General features: G+C 44.4%; 1 protein-coding gene across 1 annotated transcript in view; it reads left to right on the forward strand.

Annotated features, from left to right (window-relative positions):
* AGXT2 (alanine--glyoxylate aminotransferase 2) overlaps positions 1-19991 on the forward strand; it is a 58416-nt gene that overhangs the window by 15231 nt on the left and 23194 nt on the right. The window contains 10 exon segments of the mRNA XM_015544407.2: positions 1625-1889; positions 4495-4580; positions 6290-6474; positions 9258-9381; positions 10959-11053; positions 12858-12951; positions 13599-13692; positions 17527-17627; positions 18454-18546; positions 19166-19298. Coding sequence (XP_015399893.2) covers positions 1625-1889; positions 4495-4580; positions 6290-6474; positions 9258-9381; positions 10959-11053; positions 12858-12951; positions 13599-13692; positions 17527-17627; positions 18454-18546; positions 19166-19298 — 1270 coding nt within the window.

Consider the following 19991-nt stretch of genomic DNA (forward strand, 5'->3'; position numbering starts at 1 on the left):
CCAGTTTCCACTTCAACATGTAAAGAGCTTGGAAGTGTCACCACCACCCTGACAACAGGAAGCTGGACAAACTGAAAGCCAATGGCTTTTCTGGAACCCATCGGGGAAGGGAAGTTGCCGAGTGACCTGTCACTGTGAAATCTAGGGATACAGGCAAACCCTGAAAGTCACAGCCTAGACCTTCTTTACCTGGAGCAGCTGCCACTGGAGCCATTACTGGTAGAAACACCGTATGCAGTAACTTTAACAAATTGCTGGGGGCTGAGGGTGGACCAGCATGAGAGTGAGAAACTCGCTGGTTGCCAGAGTCAGAGGACGACCCCAAAGTGCTATGAGCCGTACCTACAGTAGGAATATCGCCAGGCTGTCCTAGTGAAGGTCCCTTCATCGCGCTGGCTGGGGAAGCAGAAGAGTAACCATTGTGAAATATGTCCAGAGACTTCACTTTCCCAAAGATCTAGTCTCTGGGGGAAACGGCTTGGACAGAGCCTTGCATCAGCTGCGAGAAGGGCATCTCTCCAACTCCAGCCGTCTTTCTGCTTCCTACCTCACCTAAGGGAGGAAAAAAAGAACACAGCCAAGGTTTCAGCTGCCTCGAGAGAGTGTTGTTGAGAGCATCTGGGTGGGACACCTGAGACATGGAGATTCTAAGAAAGAATCCAGTGAATCTAGTTAAGGCCCCTATGTAAACTTCCAAGACTCCAGCAGGTAGAGGTAGAGACCTACTGGTCTTGTGGCTGCCACCCAGGACAAGCCTCTTAAGTGACCCCCCTCGCATCAAACATGCCACCTAGAAATCTGGAGCAGCCTGCCTCTTCCATCAGTCTGTCCGCGCCCTCCGCATACAGGGGCTAGTTTGTGAACCAACACCTTTTCCCCACCAAGCTCCACCTGCCCTCGTTGCTGTCCCCACTTGTCACTGCCACGCCCAGGCACGCGGGCTCCTGGGCCACAGCAGTGGAAAACCTGGGAGAGAGATACTTATAGCAGCCTGGATGGGTCTTAAAAAAATAGCTGTGAGCGAAAAAGAAAGCATACATTTAGATAAACTAAAACTGCCTCTGCTGCAAACATTATGGACATTTCCCAAGAGTACAAAGCAACAGAAAGACATATATTAACCCCATGAAATAGTTGCCCATGGAGATTCAGGGTGGGGTCAGCAGGAGTGCCAAGTGGGAATTTTAGAAATTGAAATATAATAAAATTAAAACACCCTAACTCCTCAGCTCTCCCCTTCTTGCCCTATTAAGATGCACAGTTGTCCAGGGCCTTCCTCGCTATTGGGTTCCCTTCTCCTTCCCTGAAGAGTACCAACTCCTTTCACTTTTGTCCTCCTTCTCTTCCAGGAGAACCCCAATACCAACACCCATTTCTTTACCCACTCCATGCACATCCTCTTTCTCTCTCTCTCTTATTCACACCCCTCATTTCTCAACCTCTATCCCCTTCAACGATACCTTGAGCCTTCCCCACAGCCACCACCACCCTCACAGAGAGACGTGCGTCCTGATGAGAACCTGCTGGAACACAAAACTAACAAAACTAGTCCAGAAGACCTATACTTTGCCCTCCTTCTTTCTCCTTTCTGTCTCCCACTTCGTTTTCTTTTCTCTGCCCTAAGGCACCGGTGCCTGCCCTGGAAGCTCTGGGGCTTGGCCCAAGTGAAGGCAGCAACAGCTCCAGAAACCCCTCGAGCTCCTCCCCTTCCGTCCTAAACTCAAAGTCCATCCGGCCAGTGAGCAGTTCGAGCCCTTCCCCCGACCTGCTTCCACAGGCACTGGCTCCCTGGCTGGGAGGGAGGACTCCTGCCGGGAGACACTTGCTGTGAGCTTTGCACCTGCAGACCTCCTCTTCCAGGATCCCCAAGATGTGCCCTTCCTTGAGCCGTGAGTGGAAACCAGGGGCACGGGGGTGAGCTGAGGGTTGGCGAGAGGGGCTGGGCTGGGCTCAGAGTCTGTGGCCTGGGATTCTGGGATTAAGTCTGCATGGGGGCTTGGATTCAGGCCATCTCACAGAGCGATCCTTCCCTGAGCAGCCCCATGCCCCCTGTCCATGCCCAGTATTTTTCAGGGCCTGCTCTTGCCCTGAAATGAAACCCATGGATAATAAAACCCAACTATGCACAATTTCAGAATGAAAACAATGCGGTATTTTAGCTGTAATATAAAGAAGAAATGAAAGCAATTCAAAATTAAGCATTAACTGCAATAAGCAGATACTCAAGGATGATGACTTTAAAAGACATAAAGCCTCCTCATGAATGTCCACCATGCCCCAGGAGGTAGTATCATTGCCTCAAGCACCCACCTACAGTGCAGAGCCTGCGGGGAATTCTCTCTCTCCCTCTCTTTCTCTCTCCCTTGCCTGCACATGCTCTCTCTCTCTCTCTCAAAATAAATAAACTTAAAAAATAAATACATAAAGGTTACCTAATACACTATGCAGGAATAAGGCATAGTTAGTACTTTAATAAATCACCTTAATGTTCTATGAACTATGTCCATTGTGTATTTTCAAATATTCCTTCCTTCCTCTTCCCTCCCTCCCTTCCTCCCTTCCTCCCTTCCTTCCTTGCTTCCAACATGATTTTATGTATTCCATTTGGAGCTCTCACTCCACCGTCACAGTCCATTCAGTTAGGTGAACCAATGACTGAATCGACCTGCCTTGACTGTTTAAAATCTAGGCTCTTCTTTACGCAGTCCTTCTTCCCAACTCTGTCCCCACTGCCAGCCTACTATCAGAGTTGCTATAGGTTTGGAGTCAAGAGAGCTTCCAGCCTTCTCAATGGGCTGCTCCAATTGTGCAGGCAGGAAAATATGGGACTGAAGGAGTGAAGGGAATTTGAATTCGTAGAAACACTCGGTCTATTTTGTTGCCGTTTCAGAAGAGTAATTAAGGTAGATAGACACAATGAAAAGCTTTTCAAAAGGTGAAATTCTCAGAAAACTTAAGGTGTTATTTTTTTCTCATTTCTTTGCTGGCTAGCCGAAAGCCATTTGTTTTTAAAGTAAGAGCAAATTAATGACATTAGTGATTATTTAAGGCAGAAAAGTGAATGGGATCTCTTTGAAATAAAACATATTCAGAGCTTTTCCTTTCCAGCTTCATTTAAAACACAATTGTTCATTGTGTTTCTCAGGACTGTGACTTCACAGCCACACAAAATACCAACATTTCATCTACGGATTCAGACCTTTATGCTGAGTAAGAGACATCATTTTCTCAGCTCTCTCCACATGTAATATTATCTTGACACTGACCTTAAGTCTTCAAAATTAGCTGTATTCTTTTCCACAAGGTTTCTAGACGTCTCTTCCCACAGTGATATTAACTCTATTGTCCCATCCCACTGCTATACACAGGTCAAGATCCGTGCTGGAAAGGAAGGGTGAAAGTGGCCAATGAATGAGAAGAGAAGTAGGCTGGGAGCCAGAAATTTGGAGTTTCATTCTTGTTCTGCAGCTAGCTAGCTTGGCAAACTTAAGCAAATTAATTTACCACTTGGGTCTGCCTTCCTCGTCTAGAACATAAGCATTTTGACGACAAAAACCTGAGGCCCCTTCCAGCCCCAAATATTAAGTGATTCCTCTGACTGACCTCATCTTTGCTTTGCCACGGTCTGGTCTTGGGTCCTCATGGTCTTTGTGTTGTGTTCGGGAGGAAGGTCTTTGTGTTTTGTTTTGTCTTGCACATCGCTATGCACGCATTTGTTATTATAGGACACTGCCTGGCGCCTGACTCTCCTGATTCTCTACAAGACTAGTCAACAGCCATTCGTTCACTGTTTACGGAGAGCCAACCTGGCGTCAGGAACTGAAATTGGCACCAGGATTCAGGCACCAAGCAGCTCAAAGCTTAGAAAGCACCTCTATTGACACAGACGATATATTCGATCCATGCACCACAGTGGCAGCAGTCTGACCAACTGAAGAGAGAGATTAGTCCACCTGGCAGGGTGTGGGGGGAGATTGTGAGGGACCGCAGTGGGAAAAACGATGGCTTCTTCCAATATCCCCCATGATTTTTTTTTTACTATAGTTGAAAGAAATTCTCCTTTTTTCCTCCAGAAAATGTGTCATTGAGATACCTTAGTTTTTAAGTCCTAACTAAAGGTTGATTTAAAGTATTTTTTAATTTATTTATTTTTTAACATTTTAATTTATTTTTGAGACAGGGAGAGACAGAGCATGAACAGGGGAGGGTCAGAGAGAGGGAGACACAGAATCTGAAACAGGCTCCAGGCTCTGAGCTGTCAGCACAGAGCCCGACGCAGGGCTCGAACTCACGGACCACAAGATCATGACCTGAGCTGAAGTTGGCCGCTTAACCGACTGAGCCACCCAGGCGCCCCTGAAGTATTTTTTTAAACTAAGAAATAAACAAAATTGCCTAAAGGTCTTGATTCAGATTACTTAGTATAGGTGATTTTTACAAGCAGGCTAGTTTGCTGTTCAACTGTGGGCCCTAAGTTCACTTTACCCTTAATAGGTGCTTTCTGGACGTCTGTGACCAAGCTTGGTCTCCACACAAAACCCAGAATGCCTCCATGTGACTTCACACCTGAAAAATACCAGGTAAGAGTCAGAATTTTCGGGAAACCCAAGAGGGTGGTTCTTCTTGAAAGGGCAAAATTGTTTCCTCAAGAAAAACCCGCCAAGGTCCTGCCTGCCGCTTAGCCAGGGCATCCTAGATATTCTACCTACAAGTCACTAGGAGCATCTGAACCCTCTGACTCTGCTCCGTGCTGCTGCATGAATGGGTGTGTGTGTGAGAGACACAGAGCAGAGACTGAGCGACCTAGAGTACGAGAAAGAGGCGATCCATCTGTATCACAAGGATACAGATGTAGACACACACACACAAATACATATATCACATTTGTGGTGCCACAGATTTGCTTTTTAAAATGTCCTAGGGGCACATGTGGGGCTCAGTCGGTTAAGTGCTTGACTCGTGATCTCAGCTCAGGTCACGACCTCACAGTTTGTGAGTTCGAGCCCCGCATGATGCTCTCTGCTGCCAGTGTGGAGCCAGCTCCAGATTCTCTGTCCACAAACCCCTCTCTGCCCCTCCTCACTCGCTCTCTCTCTCGCTCTATCTGTCTCTCTCTCTCTCTCTCTCTCTCACACACACACACACAGACACACAAATAAATAAAAACATTTAAAAACATTTTAAAATATAATTTATTGTCAAATTGGTTTCCATACAACACCCAGTGCTCATCCCAACAGATGCCCTCCTCAATGCCCATCACCCACTTTCCCCTCTCCCTCACCCCCCTATCTACCCTTAGTTTGTTCTCAGTCCTTAATAGTTTCTTATGGTTTGCCTCCCTCCCTCCCTGTAAAAACATTTTTAAAAATCAAAATAAAATATTGCTCTGGGAGCATCTGGGTGGCTCAGTCATTTAAGCCTACAACTCTTGATTTCGGCTCAGGTCATGATCTCATGGTTTCATGTGTTGGATCTCCACATCAGGCTCTGCACCAACAGAGCACATCTCTCATCCTCCCCCACTCACTCTCTCTGTCTCTCTCTCAAAATAAATAAATAAACTGTAAAAATAAATAAATAAAATGTTCTGATTTTGATTACCTCATATGGCACTACGCGATCTGACCTTCACGAGTCCTTCCCTCCAAACTAGGAAGTTATAATTTTGCTCTCAGACTAAGAAATATCAGGCGCTCTCATGCTCTCTCTCCCTCTGTCTATCCCCCCTCCCTTCCTTCCTCCCTTCTTTTCCATACCCTTTATTCTACATGACACTCATAGATTAGAAATTGTAGATTCAGCAGTCGGGACAGGCCCACAAAGAAGAGCAGTATAGGAGAAAATTTTGATAATTAAAGACATGAACACCACCAGTGCCTCATTTGTTTATTCTCAAAAAAAACTGCAGGGAAAAAAAGAAAGAGAGAAAAGACATTACTGCAGACATTTACTTCCAAAGTCTTTTTATTTTATTCTACAGCTAAAAGGAATTCAAAGACAAGACTTTCCATTTAGAGGTAGAATATTTCAGCCTCCTTCTTCCATGTATGATCTAGAAAGGGATCGAAGGAACACATTAATAATGTCCTGTACTTGAGAGAAAGGACCTGGGGCAAAAAGGGGACATGGGGCAAATACAGCCACTTGTGGGCACATCACAGCAGCCTAATGCTCGGTCAGTAGAGAGGCAGGCACACGGCATGTGACCTGCTGTTGATCTTGTAAGAGATGTGGAGCTCTTAAGGAAAAGGGAGATCTTAAACACTGAAATCTTGCCTTTTCACAGTCCCTCGCCTATGACCGCGTCCTGGAGGTCCACAGGCTGCATCTTCCTCCTGTCCCGACTGCATATTTTCCGAAGCCTTTGCTGCTCCACCAGGGTCACATGGAATGGCTATTTGACCATGAGGGAAACAGATACCTGGATTGCTTTTCTGGGATTGTCACCGTCAGTGTTGGTCACTGCCACCCGTGAGTGTCCTCAAATTCCAGTCTTTTTACTCCAGAAGAATATATGGAGTACAAGCTAATGCTCATGTTCATGATCCAGAACTCTGGTTAAAAATTCTCTCTCCTTAGGCATATCCCAGTTTCTGGCTGACACGCTCCCTGCTATTTCCTGGGTAACAAAAAAATCTTCGCACCGCACTTTCTGTTTTCTTGACAAGGCAAGGGTTATTCATTCCCAGGCAGCATGGCATGTACCACGTGATGGGAGCATTGCTGTGTATGTGTGTGTTTGCCCTCGCTAGAAACAGATTCCCAAAGAAAGGCAACACACTGAGGAATAGGCAGAAAGAAGGGAAGGGAGGCAGTTCTCAGAGAGCTGTGGGGCAGGTGTGTGGGGTGTGGGGTGATGAAATGAGAAATCACTTCTAGCCTAAGTCTCTCCATCACCCCGACTGATAGATGAGGCAAGAAAGGATGGTAAGGGAAAGATGGAATCAGAGCTGGAAATTTACATTAGAAACATATGGATGCATCAATCCTAAGATTCTATGGATCTTTGGTCATCAGTGCACCCACACAAATGTTCTCGGCAGGGTCTTCCGTGGTCCTCTTGGTTTTGATGCCATTATCTCATTTTAATGCCTATTTTTCTCTTGTCTTTCATAATCTGACCAACAAAACTCACGTGAAGCGGGACCAAAATAAAGCAGCAAGCCAAAATAAATTGAATAAGTTTGGGTCCTTCTGTCAAAAGTAGGAGCAAAGGGTCTTCTGGAGCCGCTGTCGGGTGGTAGGAGTGAGTTGTAATCCCAGAGTCTGGCCTCACCAATTCCTCCCACAGCCTTCCTATTTCTGTCTCCGGGAGTCACTGGTCCCATGTGAGGTTCTAAGGAGCATGTAAAATAAAATTCTGGTGCAGTCTAAAACATACAATAAACACACATGAAGGAAGGAAAAGATAAACGAAGTAGTGAAACGTTTTACACGTTCTCATGAATAATGTTGGGCATCGTCCCCGTTAGTCCACCACTCACTGCTTTCATGACCTCTGTGCTTCTCCTGATCTCCCTCTGACCCTGAAGCTTGCCCTCTGACCCCCTGACTCAAGGGGCCCCAGCCTCTTCCCTTCGCCCTCTGCTCTTCTCTCTATACCCTCTTCGTGCATTAATACTCTGCCCATAGTCTCAGCTCCACCCCTTTTCCCCATCCTGATCATTTTGTGACATTTTCAGCAGCCTCCCCCAACTCTCTCTTTCATCTTGCTCCCTCGCCAAGCTACTATAATAACTCTAATAAGCCCAGAGTGGGCATTAAGGCACCCCACATTTCCTGCAGCCTCCAGAACACCCCCCCACACACACACCCCATGATATTCCACCATCAGCTAAAATCCAACATTAGCACCAAATCCATCAAACCCTCTACTATAATATTTCTGTTTCCATATTCATGTATTCAAAGTGCACAAGTGAGCCTCCTACCATGTGAAGGAGCTGGGCGGCCACTGGCTGCATGTCTCAACTAATCCATGAGTTTCCCCAGTGTTACAGGCAAGAATGGTGAAGTCATCTTTGACTCTTCCCTGCCCAGAGGCAACCTGATACTGAGATCTAGCTTTCCCTCCACTGAAATGCCTCTCCTACTGGCCCCTACTGGTTCCCACCAAGCCCAGTCTCTAGAACCTCTCTTTCTGGCACACCTGGAAGGCTACCTTGCCCTCATGACTGGATTCACCATTACCAGTCTTACCCTTTTCAATCTACCCTCATGGGGCTCACATATTTACTTTACAAAAAAATGCTTTCATCAATTATCTGTTAACTGTAAGAGTTCATTGATTGTCTGCAATTTTCTAAAATGAGTCATAAAACCCAGACCACAGGAGAAGTTAATTGGTAAAGTGCCCCATGAAAAAATAAGTTTTAAAAGCCCTGTAAACTCCATCTCCCTCCTGGGGAGAAATAGTATGTATTTGTCTAATAAAAGCACTGGCAAGTCCTGCAGTAAAGAAATCTGTTTGAACTGGTACTTCTCAAAATCACTTAATCATTATTTATTTAACCACTTCACTGATTCTTTTTTGAGAGAAAATTATTAGTAACAAACAGAACTGGTGTGTACCTTTAGCCATTGATGCCCTTTGGATCAAGTTTAAACATCCTGGCTTATGTTTTCAAGGCATTCCTAGTCAGGTCCTACCTCTCTATGTACCCTAAGTTCTTACTATCCCTCAACGCCAACCTTCTGATCCTTCACAGGATATGGTTTCATAGTTACAAAGCATTCATCCAAAGTGACCACTATTAGGAAGCAGATATTGGAATCTCCTCTGAAGGAAGAAGGCCTGCTCTTGTATACATGTGTTTGATGTATCTATAACTCTTTAGAAGAATAAAATGAAAAGACACTTGGGCTTAGATGTAGTCCTCTTTAGTTTGGAAACTGTTCAAAGGGTATTTAATAAGAAATCCTAATCAGAAGAGAATCTATGTCCCAAACTCCCTCCTAAAATAGGACTTTCTTTTCTAAAATCTGTAAGGGATAATCATTTGGTCTCCTTTTGAACACTTCCCTTGGTGAAGACCCCATTACCTTTCAAGGCACCCATCCCATTGCCAGACAGCTCTACTGGTCATAGTTCTTCCTCACATGTGGATGAAACCAGCCTCTTGAAACTATTTGAGAACTAGCCATAGATTCAGGGTCAATGGCTGGTGTGTGTGTGTGTGTGTGTGTGTGTGTGTGTGTTTTGGAGGAACATGCCCACTGGCTGCATGGGGAACTCAGCTCTTGTGTTTATCCAGGAAGGTGAACGCAGTGGCACAAAAGCAGCTTGGACGCCTGTGGCACACAAGCTCCCTCTTTTTCCACTCTCCAACCCATGAGTTCGCAGAGAAGCTTTTGGCACTTCTTCCAGAGCCTCTAAAGGTATGATGATCCCAGCTTAAAGGAACAGGGGTCTCATGACCCCAGGAGAGCTTCCCGAGGAAGCAGGAATATGAACAGGGAATTTGGTCCACGAATCGAACATCTGAAATAGTGAGCTAATAGCCATTTCTGAGAGCAATTGAGGAGAAAGCGGGAACTATGAATTGCTGGTGAAGCCAGCCAGTGTTCACTCGTCACCTCCAAGCCTCTGCCTCTTCTCGAAGTTCTCCTCACTGCCACATCTCTGCAAAATCACTTAGCAGAAGCCCCAGCCCTCCTTTATGGACACTGTCCTCTATGTTCCTCAAGAGGTTTTCATCTCTTTGCTCTAGGGCTCCTCTACGAATTCATTTGTATGTCTCCTGTTATAGAGTGGAGCCAATTTTTTTATGTTTATTTATTGATTTTTGAGAGAGACGAAGAGAGCACTAGGAAGGGAGGGACAGAGAGAGAAGGAGAGAGAGAATCCCTAGCAGGCTCTGGGCTATCAGCGCAGAGCCTGACGTGGGGCTAGATCTCACGAACCACGAGATCGTGACCTGAGCCGAAATCAAGAGTAAGACACTTAACCAACTGAGCCACGCAGGCGCCCCCAGAGTGGAGCCATTTTTTGATAAAATTAATATCCTGTTCAGTTCATTTGCTCTAAGATGCACTTAGACATTTTTTTGCTAAACGAGATGTTTTTCTGCATCAGAAATGACTGGTTTTTAACTGAATTGAGATGTTAAAATGTCGGCCAAGATTTGCACTTCAGGATTCAATAAGTTAGTATATATATATAAGAATATATATAGTACCTGTAGATATATATAATATAGATGTATAACATGTAAATATAGTACTATATATAATATATGTATAGTGCCCAGTACCTGGTATTGGTTTTTCTTACTATAGCTTCTCTATCTACTTCACCCTCTGCAAGAGATGAAGAAAGCTGGGCTAGAGGCAACCTAAGTCCAGCCCAGTCATGCTCACAGAGGCGCAGAAGCAGGGACATCAGCAAGGACACAAGCTCATGCTCCCCAGGTCCCGAGCCCGGAGGACCCAGTTCCCTTCAGTTCTCCCCTTTCTCTTAGCCAAGAGGAGCTTCGTGTTTTGTGTGTTCGCTTGTTCTCTCAACATTCACACACACCAAACAGACAAACAGGGACATCCTCTGGGGCTACAGGACCAGGGAGCCTGCCTTGTCCAAGCCTTCAGAACCCTGTCGGGTGGTTGTGGTTCAGGAGCTAAGCAACCTGGTCCTCAGATCCACTCACCCACTAACCACTACATACCCTTCAGCGGGTCTCCCCATCTTGGCATTTTGTAGAGCATTGAATAAAGCCAGTGAAAGTCGAGAAGTTTCACAACTGGGACAATCCTTAGCCAGTTTTGTATCTCTAGCACTTAGCAGCTGCTCACTGAAAAGCTGTAGAATTAATATAGTACTTGAGTGACAGAGCTGCTTTTCTGAAAGGAACCCCCCTTCCTAATTAGAGGCTGGGACACAGTCTTAGCAATTTTGCATTAATTGGGGAAGAAGGACATAAATTAATGTATGAGGCCTTGTGTCTTCTGTTTCCCTCCAGGTCATTTTCTTTGTGAACAGTGGCTCCGAAGCCAATGACCTAGCCATGCTGATGGCCAGAGCACACACAAATCGCACAGACCTTATTTCTTTCAGGTAATCACACCTTGGAATATTCAACTTTGATAACATTGACTTACCCCAATACTAAATGTGCGTCTTTAAAATATAGCATGGGGAAGGCGGAGGGGCGTTTTCCCAGGAGTATCATTCTGATTTTAGAGCAGTATCAGTGAAATGAATTTTATGACTGGATAACCCCATCTAAACTGGCCTCATTCAAGGTAGGGGTCCCTGACTGGGGTAAAAAACAGCTTGGAGTACTACTTATGTCATAGATCATCTGATAAAATTAAATAGATGGTCATTTGACAGTTTTTGGACTCTGAAGGTGTGGTATTGACCGCGATATATGCCAAGTGGTGAATAACTGGTCTATATGCGTAGATGCTCACGGCTCTACCATATGACAGTGGACACATTTTCATCTCTGCTTATGATCAGGAGCCCTCTACTTACTTCCTAGTGCCAGTGGCACCAAATTTTCACCTCTTCTCCTCCCTAAGGTCAGAGGATACATATTGAACGTGTATATTTCTACTTCTCTGGGTGACTTTTGAAAATTGACAATGTAACAGATTAATTATAAACCCTTGGTAGCTATATTAGCATTAAAAACAATAGAAAACTTAGCATTTTGTTTGCAGTTTCTTCCTTTGGGTAATTTTATATAACACTTTTTTAATATTTATTTTTGAGACAGAGAGAGAGCATGAGATGGGGAGCGGCAGAGAGGGAGACAGAGGATCTGAAGTGGGCTTTGTACTGACAGCGGACAACTGATGTGGGGCTCAAACTCACGAACATAAGATCACGTACTGAGCCAAAGTCTGATGCTTAACTACCTGAGCCACCCAGGTGCCCCTGTATAGCACTTTCAAGCATTATCTTTTAATGTTTATGTCAGAGGGTGACTTATAGTAAAAGTACATGGAATGAAGAGATAGTCCCATTCTTTTACCTGTCTGGCCATAGATTCTGTCTCATTTCCAAAGAAGATCTGATGACCACAGCACATCCAATACTGCACATTCCATATAATATGCCCCACAGTAACTATAGGCATAAGGAAACATTTACTGTCAAAGAAATATGGCAATAAAAAATGTGACTGATGTTTTACCCAAATAAACCTCCCAGAATATACATGTCCAGATAAGTATTGATCTATTCAAAGTGGACATGTGTTGCTAGGGTTCAACACACAGTTGTGTCTCCTCTTTCAAGATAGATGACCATCCTTTTGAGTAGCCTTAATAATCCTAAATCCTCATTTAAGGGTGATTTTGATTTGAGAATTATCAAAACCCTTTTGAAGCCAAGTTGGGTGATCAGAATGATTTATACTAACTGTGGTAGTTTCAGGTTCAAAAAGAAACAAACCTGTGTTGTTGTTTTTTTATACACCAGATAAAGTGGCTCATGAGGCATTTGCACAACAGCGACATCACAGAACAAATATTTGGTTTCTCAAGGTGACTGCTTAAAAGAATAATACTCATTGGATATAATTCCGGACGTGTTGCTAAAAGATGAGTCTCTTTGCTTAAGAGTGACTAAGTAGGGCAGGTGCCAAGGTCAGAGTTCTTGCCCAGATACTCTCCAGATCTTCCTTTCACAATTTCATGTCTATGACACCATCAGAAAAGACAAATAAGTAAATTCTCCTGGCATAGGCTCAGAGGTTTCTTAGAAATCATTGGAGTTACACATTAATGGTGTTCTATGTTGTCTCCATAGGCTTCACGGATCTTCTCTTTTGTCCTACACAATAGTCCACAGGCCAGCAATCAAAGAAAACTGAACCTGACCCCATCTTCTCACTGTTTCTTCTCTGCAGAGGTGCCTACCATGGGTGCAGTCCATACACACTTGGCTTGACAAACGTAGGGCCCTTCAGGATGGAGCTCCCCAGTGGGCTGGGCTGCCAATCAGTGAGTTTTGAGATTTTGGTCTGGTTTCTCTAAAGTCTGCTCTGCACGTGGTATGACTGATCAGATTTTCCCAGTATCAGGATCAGAAACGCATATGAAGAATATCATTCATCAGGGGCCAGATTTTACTTACTTGAACCAAAGCCCCCTTGGAGGAAACCTTTAGTAGAAAGGCCTTCAGACTCTGAGCAATTAATTACAGGGATTTTTACAACTCGCTTTGCTTGAAAATAAAATCAGGTAAACCGCAAATAAATGCATTGAGATTAGTTCTCAGAGCCTCGAATGCATAAGATTTCTACAGACCCATCCTTGTACTCACCTTTTGTTCTCACTTGCTGTACCCACCTGAACATCAAATCAGATACCTAATTATTCCTATTCTTTCAGATGCCCTTACCCGTATAACTCTTGAGCAAGTTGTTTCCAGGCTGGCACTGAAGTCAGTTTCCTTTGTAAAGTGCCCACATAACTGGTTTCTAAGAAAAAATTATCTTTTCAAACCAAAGTATTAGGTTTTTGTCCTAAGTGGGAGAGGAGTATGGGAGGAATCTCAATATCAAATTAAGAAGCCCTCCTATCCTGACTGGTATCATATGTGTCTTGTCCTCACAGTTTTGCCAAATGCCTTCTTTTGTCATTTGCAGACAATGTGCCCAGATGTTTTCCGGGGCCCCTGGGGAGGAAGCCACTGTCGAGATTCTCCAGTGCAAACAATTAGAAAATGCAGCTGTGCACCAGGTTCAACTGGGCAGGGAGTGGGGTGCGGGGTGGCCGGGAGGGTGGGTAACGAAACCGAGAAAGGCCGAACCGTTACTCAGTGAACAGATTTGACCCAATGGAAAAGGGAAGAGCCAAAGGAAACAAAACTGGAAAGCAAGGCCTCGTAGCGTCAACATGCATCATGCCTACTACCGCTGTGCTCTCTGGCTGTGAGGGGAGCATCTCTGGCCATCAGAGCCAAGCTAAACAAACTCCCACCTGATACTTCATTAAAGGAGTTCCGTCAGCTCTGTTAGCAATAGCTCTGCTATCAGCTTGAAAAGAGAACAAGGTTGGTGGGATTGTTTACCAATTCCCAAAGGAGGAGGGGGAGAGGGAAAAGAATACTTTCAGCCAGTTCAAAACTCCTGTCAGGAAGTTCCCCCAAGGGACTCAGAATGCCAGCCAAAATGAGGGCATCTGTCAAAACTTAAGGCCATTGCCAAAGTCTGTAGACATCTCTGGCAAATGTTTTAAAGGCATTCTCAAAAGGAGAGTTCCCATTTACCAACCGCATTTATATTTGCATTCTCTACCTATTCTTACCAGAGGGGAGGGATGGAAGCAGCAATTCTCTGCTAATCAGCAGTCTCCCCTGTGCTTGTCGGCACAGTTCAGGACCTCGGAATAGCTGCTTCTAAGTAGTGCTGAAAGAAAGAGCTCAATGCTTCTGCCCAAGACGCTTAATGGAACAGTTTTGAGTCACTCGGGTTGAAAAAATGCAAATGGAAGTCTTAGAAATCAGCTTTGAAAGGAAGAAAGAAGATTCACAGTCACCTTAAAATTCAGATAGGATAATGGCAAAATGGAGACAGGGGGATAAAAGAATGAGCATTGAAATAGGATGCCATGGTCACAGAACTTAAAACTCTAAGGAAATTTAAAGCTATATTTAAAAAAAACCCTCCCCTCTCCACTTTAAAAAATCGGGAAACCAAGGTCCACACCTGAGAGGCAGCAGAGCTAGGACTTGACCCCAAGCCTTCTGACTCCAAACCACTGCTCCCTACCTATGGCCACCCCTGTTCACACTGGCTTGCCAGCAGGATGAACCCAGGCTTAAAAATAATTCCTGTTCTGGTCAGGATCGAGGGGACCCACGAAGTCAGGAGACCTGGATTCCACTCCCAGCCCCAGCTGGTTCAGCTGCAAGCAAAGCCTCCATCTGTCACCTCGGCTTTCTCATTTGTAAGATACAGATGGCAGCAGCTGCCCCCAACCCCTCACTACAAGGCTTCATGAGATCAAGAGAGGAGAGTTTTGGGTACAGAAAGGCAGATAATAGCAATACCAAGGGTACCTGTAGAGCCGGACCCACATATGCTACCTGGATGGCATCGAGAACTAAACTCGGTTTCATGCACCTCATCGACCTCAATCTGACCACAACGCGGGCAGCAGAGAGCCTAGCAGGCAGAAGCACTCAAGAGCTGGCCATCTCCTTCCGTCCCTACTCTGTGTCCCTGCCTTTCTCCATCCTCTCTGCCTCCTCCCTCTTCGAAGCTTTCTCTGCTTAGGCCAATTTGAAAATACTAGAACCCCATGGTCATCTCTCCAGTGGCCTCCGGAGGCTTAATGATAGTGACAGACATACCCTTCTGCTCCTCTGAACTGTTGTCTTTGGCATATCTGAAGTCAGCTGTTTTCTTAACTCACATCCTCAAGAGACACAACTGATACATGTATTCAAACAGAATTGCAAAACGAAAAGAGACTTCACACTCCTCCAGCACTTTGGGGAACTGCGCAGTGTTTGGTCTTTGTTGCAAAAAGGTGTAGTCACATGTTTGCAAATGCAACCCAGCTCGTAAAGTACTTTGAGTGTAGAAGATTCCGGTTCTCCGTTCCTCTTAGGGTGCGTTCACTGGGCGCTTACGGGTACCAATCTTGGTGGAAGTCCTTTCAGTTCAGGATTAGGTCATCATTGCCCACATGGGCATAAGCAGGAGTCCAGGTTGTGAAGCTGATGTAGATGTTTCTGTGGTAGATTACATCACCTTCCTCTATCCTTTTGCCGGGATTTTGTCTTGCCAAGTGTTCATTCCGGGCCCTGAATTTAGGACGGAAGCTGTGATGACATCCACCTCCCAAAGCCCACTGCCCCACAATGCCCCAGACCTCGTCCTCGTCATGTCATTGTTCCTCACCTTTTGCAAGATGAGCTTCCTTTTCCTGAAACATTGTTCTTCCTTGGCTCTTCACTCTATTTAACTGTTTCTATACCACCAGCTAAAATAAAAACTCTCCATCTCCACTCAGTTGTTTGAATGGTATACAGGGGAACATCCACTCGTTACACCCTCATTGTCATGGTGATGCCACCGCACCATGTCTCTCTCCAGAGGCAGCCTGACCTGGAGTTACATCAATGAGCTCAGGACGTAAATGTGAAATGAAGTAAACAGCTGATTACAGGAGGTGACCCCTCTCGTCACTGAACTCGTGGGCAAGCGGGGGACAAATCATGAAAGGTCTATCACAGGTTCACGCAAAGCCTGCTCTCAGTTTGGCTTTGGCCAGATGTCAGCCATCGGGGTTGACTTTGCTCCACGCTCCCCCCTCTCTCCTTACAGATGGGCGTGCTAAATTTCCAAATTGTTTCTTTTCATATGTGACCCATCCTTTAGAGTCATCCCAGGCTCTCTGCCTTTCTTAATAAAAACTAAAAAATGGACTCTCTACAAGCGTGGGTTTACTTGTCTAGTATATCCTCTCCTCAAGCAACATAAGCGATGCTAAAAATATGCTTTCTGGATTTGGTGTCCTTTTCCTTCCTTCTTTCTTCACACTTCCAGCCCCTAATTGTAACTAACCTAGCCACGCGAGTTTTCCCAAACATCACATGTACCTTAAAACATGTTTGGGGCCAGGTAGTGTTTTTTTCCAGTTTTAAATGAAAAGCTGAAGTATAAAATATATTTATGCTTCAGTTTTGATGACGATGACAGATATTTTCTGTCCCTAATCTCTCCACTTCAGGAGACAGGTCTGTGTCCATGCGTCTAAGCAAGCGCTAGGATGGTATGTGGTGACTCACCTCTCAAATTGCTCTCATGGTTACTGGGCCCAGGGCGTCCGTCACATCCACATCTCCCTCTGTGCTTCTCCTGCTGTTCAAGGATACGAGTTTAAGTTCAGAAACTGTGTGGTGCTGTTTAGAATCAAATTAGAGGTGTGGGTAAAAATTCTGAAGTTTCAGTCACGTATGGATGCCATAGATCTGGGACCCTTAGTATTCCAGAGAAGGCTTCCTCTCCTTTGCTACCATGGATGGAATTTATCCGGCTCCAGTGCATTCCTCTTTAGACTGGATTCTAATTCTTCTGTAACCATATTTATTATCTCGAAAGATTGAGACGCTTTGTAGCTTTAAAATTGTACATCAGATTAAGTGGCAATAAAAGGTAGAGTTATTATCAAATAGATTAAATCCACTCCCCAATTACATCTGAATTAAATCTACCCCTTTGAGAAGATGGTATCCTTAGGTGAAACAGCTGTGTATATCAGACTCAATGACACTTTGGGGCATTTTTCCCCCAGATGGACATGACTGAAGTGGTTCATTTATGCCTTACAACTATCCTCGTCTCTCTGCTCAAACCAAAGTACAGGTTGTTCTGAAAGAAAGTTCACCCTTCAGAAATTTATACCCTCATATCCTGTTTACTGTATTGTAAAGATTCTAGTCAATTTACTCATCGGATATTCTTTTTTTCTGTGCTCTTCCCATTCTTCTGAATGTCATTCTTACGTCTTCAAATGCTATGTTTTGCTTGTTTGTTTGTTTGTGGTTTTTATTGTTCTTCGCAGACTGCTGCCAAGCAAGAGACCAGTATATTGAACAGTTCAAAGATACTCTGAACACTTCTGTGGCCAAATCAATTGCTGGATTTTTTGCAGAGCCAATTCAAGTGGGTATATTGACCTTAGACGTTAATTGGGCTTAAATTATCAGAGAATTTTAATTCATACATTCATACATTCTAGAGAATTCCAAAATATTTAGGTGACCATTGCCATGTCTCTCTCCAAATTCAATTAATTCTCTCAGTCCCCTTGAAAGAGAAGGGCCCTGATTTTCTTTTTTTTTTTTAATTTTTTTTTTTAACATTTACTTATTTTTGAGACAGAGAGAGACAGAGCATGAACGGGGGAGGGGCAGAGAGAGAGGGAGACACAGAATCGGAAGCAGGCTCCAGGCTCTGAGCCATCGGCCCAGAGCCCGACGCGGGGCTTGAACTCACGGACCCTGAGATCGTGACCTGAGCTGAAGTCAGACGCTTAACCGACTGAGCCACCCAGGTGCCCCGAAGGGCCTTGATTTTCAACTGACCTTCAAAACCTGTCTCCTGCATTGCCCGGCTGAAAAGATAGATGAAACTATTGAATTCCTAAAATTCTAAACAAAAGGAAACCCCACCAATGTTTAGTTGCTTTAATACCCACACTGCCCTGGGGTGATTTTCTTGTTACCAAATCCCTTTAATCTACTTTGTTTCCAATCTCAGAAGAGAATAAACATTTGCATCCTTTTCCCAAAAGGCTTGGCATAAGAGTAATGGCCCCTCTCTTCACACATTGTTGGAACAGTTCTAAAGACCATTTTAAAAATTGCTAGTATTACTAATGCTAATGATGATAATGATCTTTCTTTCTTTCTTTTTTTCTTTCTTTCTTTCAACTCTTTTCAAAGGGCTATGCTGTTGTTATAGGACTCCTTGGTTTGGTCTCTTGCAGGGGGTGAATGGAGTTGTTCAGTACCCAAAGGGGTTTCTAAAGGAAGCCTTCAAGTTGGTGCGAGAGCGGGAAGGCGTGTGCATCGCGGATGAGGTGAGTGGCTGTGGAATAAGTGTGGTGTAGGGCAGCCAGGACAGGAAAGGCATAGGGAGAAAACTTTTTAAACCTTCCTCTGCAACCCAAGATAATGAAGCTTTTGCTAATTGACTGGTTGGTTAGTAGATTAACAAGTATAGAACTTTAACAAGCACAGAACTCAAATATCCAAAATGAAGCCTATCAAATAAGTGGCTAACAGGCACAGCTGATGCTGTCATCACAGGTGACATGCTATCAGTCAACACACTTTTTAAATTCCCATTACGGATTGCATCAGGGACAGTTCAAAACCCACATAGAGAACTTCACCTCATAACCAAGTTTTCAACTTCGATTTGCCAAAATAGTATAAACCAGCCTAACAGCATTCATCTTAATAACGAAACTTGTGCAGCACTGGGGATCCAAAATCCAAAAACCTAGTAAACAGTTTCTGGTAACTAAAAGCTCAGACCCAGATTAAGTGCTGTGTCCATGTTTGTACAAAGATGGTGAAGATGATGGCCGGCAATGATGATACTTAAGAAGAAGCGGAGGAAAGGGAAGAGACCAGAGTCAGAAAAGCCAGCATTACTTGAAACATTTCAAATGATTTTGGATCTGTTTCTATCAGGTACAGACGGGATTTGGAAGGCTGGGCTCTCACTTCTGGGGCTTCCAAACACACGACATCCTGCCGGATATTGTCACCATGGCTAAAGGGATTGGAAATGGCTTTCCCATGGCAGCAGTTGTGACAACTCCAGGTAGAGCCTATGGGCAGGCTGCATTTGCTTCTGGGTTTCCTGTAACAGTGACGGCAGAAAACACGTGGTTGGGAATTTCTGTGGGTTGAAGACAGCGATGGGAACTACACGTGCATTTCCCTAGCAATGATCATGAGAAACAGCCTGTCAGACTGTGGAAGAGATGGAAGAATGCCATCCCTTTGTGATCTTGCTGTAGGGAAGATGAATTCTCCTACCCCCACAATGAAGCGCAAGGTTCTTGCGCACTGACAAGGTATCAGCAACCGTACCACAAAAACAAATCCCACACAAGAGATCCTTTTTAACCAACCTGGAGCTAACTGAAATTTCCAGAGGAGTCTTATTCTGAAGGAGACTCTTACTTGGCCTAACTACGCCAATATGTTATAAACTCAAGGTCCAGAGTGACAGGTTTCTGTTTACGTCTCATCAACAAAACAGACAAATGCAGTACAATCTCACTTAGCCAGAATATTCTATAAAGCGAATACAAGAATGAGCCATATTTTCAATGTTGGTGAGGTTTTACAGAAAATGGTTTTTATGAATTGTTTATTGTTAAAAATCTTTAAATTTTTCCATTTTTCCACCAGTAGTATCCGCTTCAGCGATACTAAAGGATAATTAAGTACCCTGTGATATCTCGCTGTTTTATTGAATGAATAAAGGTATGATACTGAGTCCAAGTTG

The sequence above is a fragment of the Panthera tigris genome, chromosome A1, assembly GCF_018350195.1.
Source record: "Panthera tigris isolate Pti1 chromosome A1, P.tigris_Pti1_mat1.1, whole genome shotgun sequence".
Taxonomy (NCBI): Eukaryota; Metazoa; Chordata; class Mammalia; order Carnivora; family Felidae; genus Panthera; species Panthera tigris.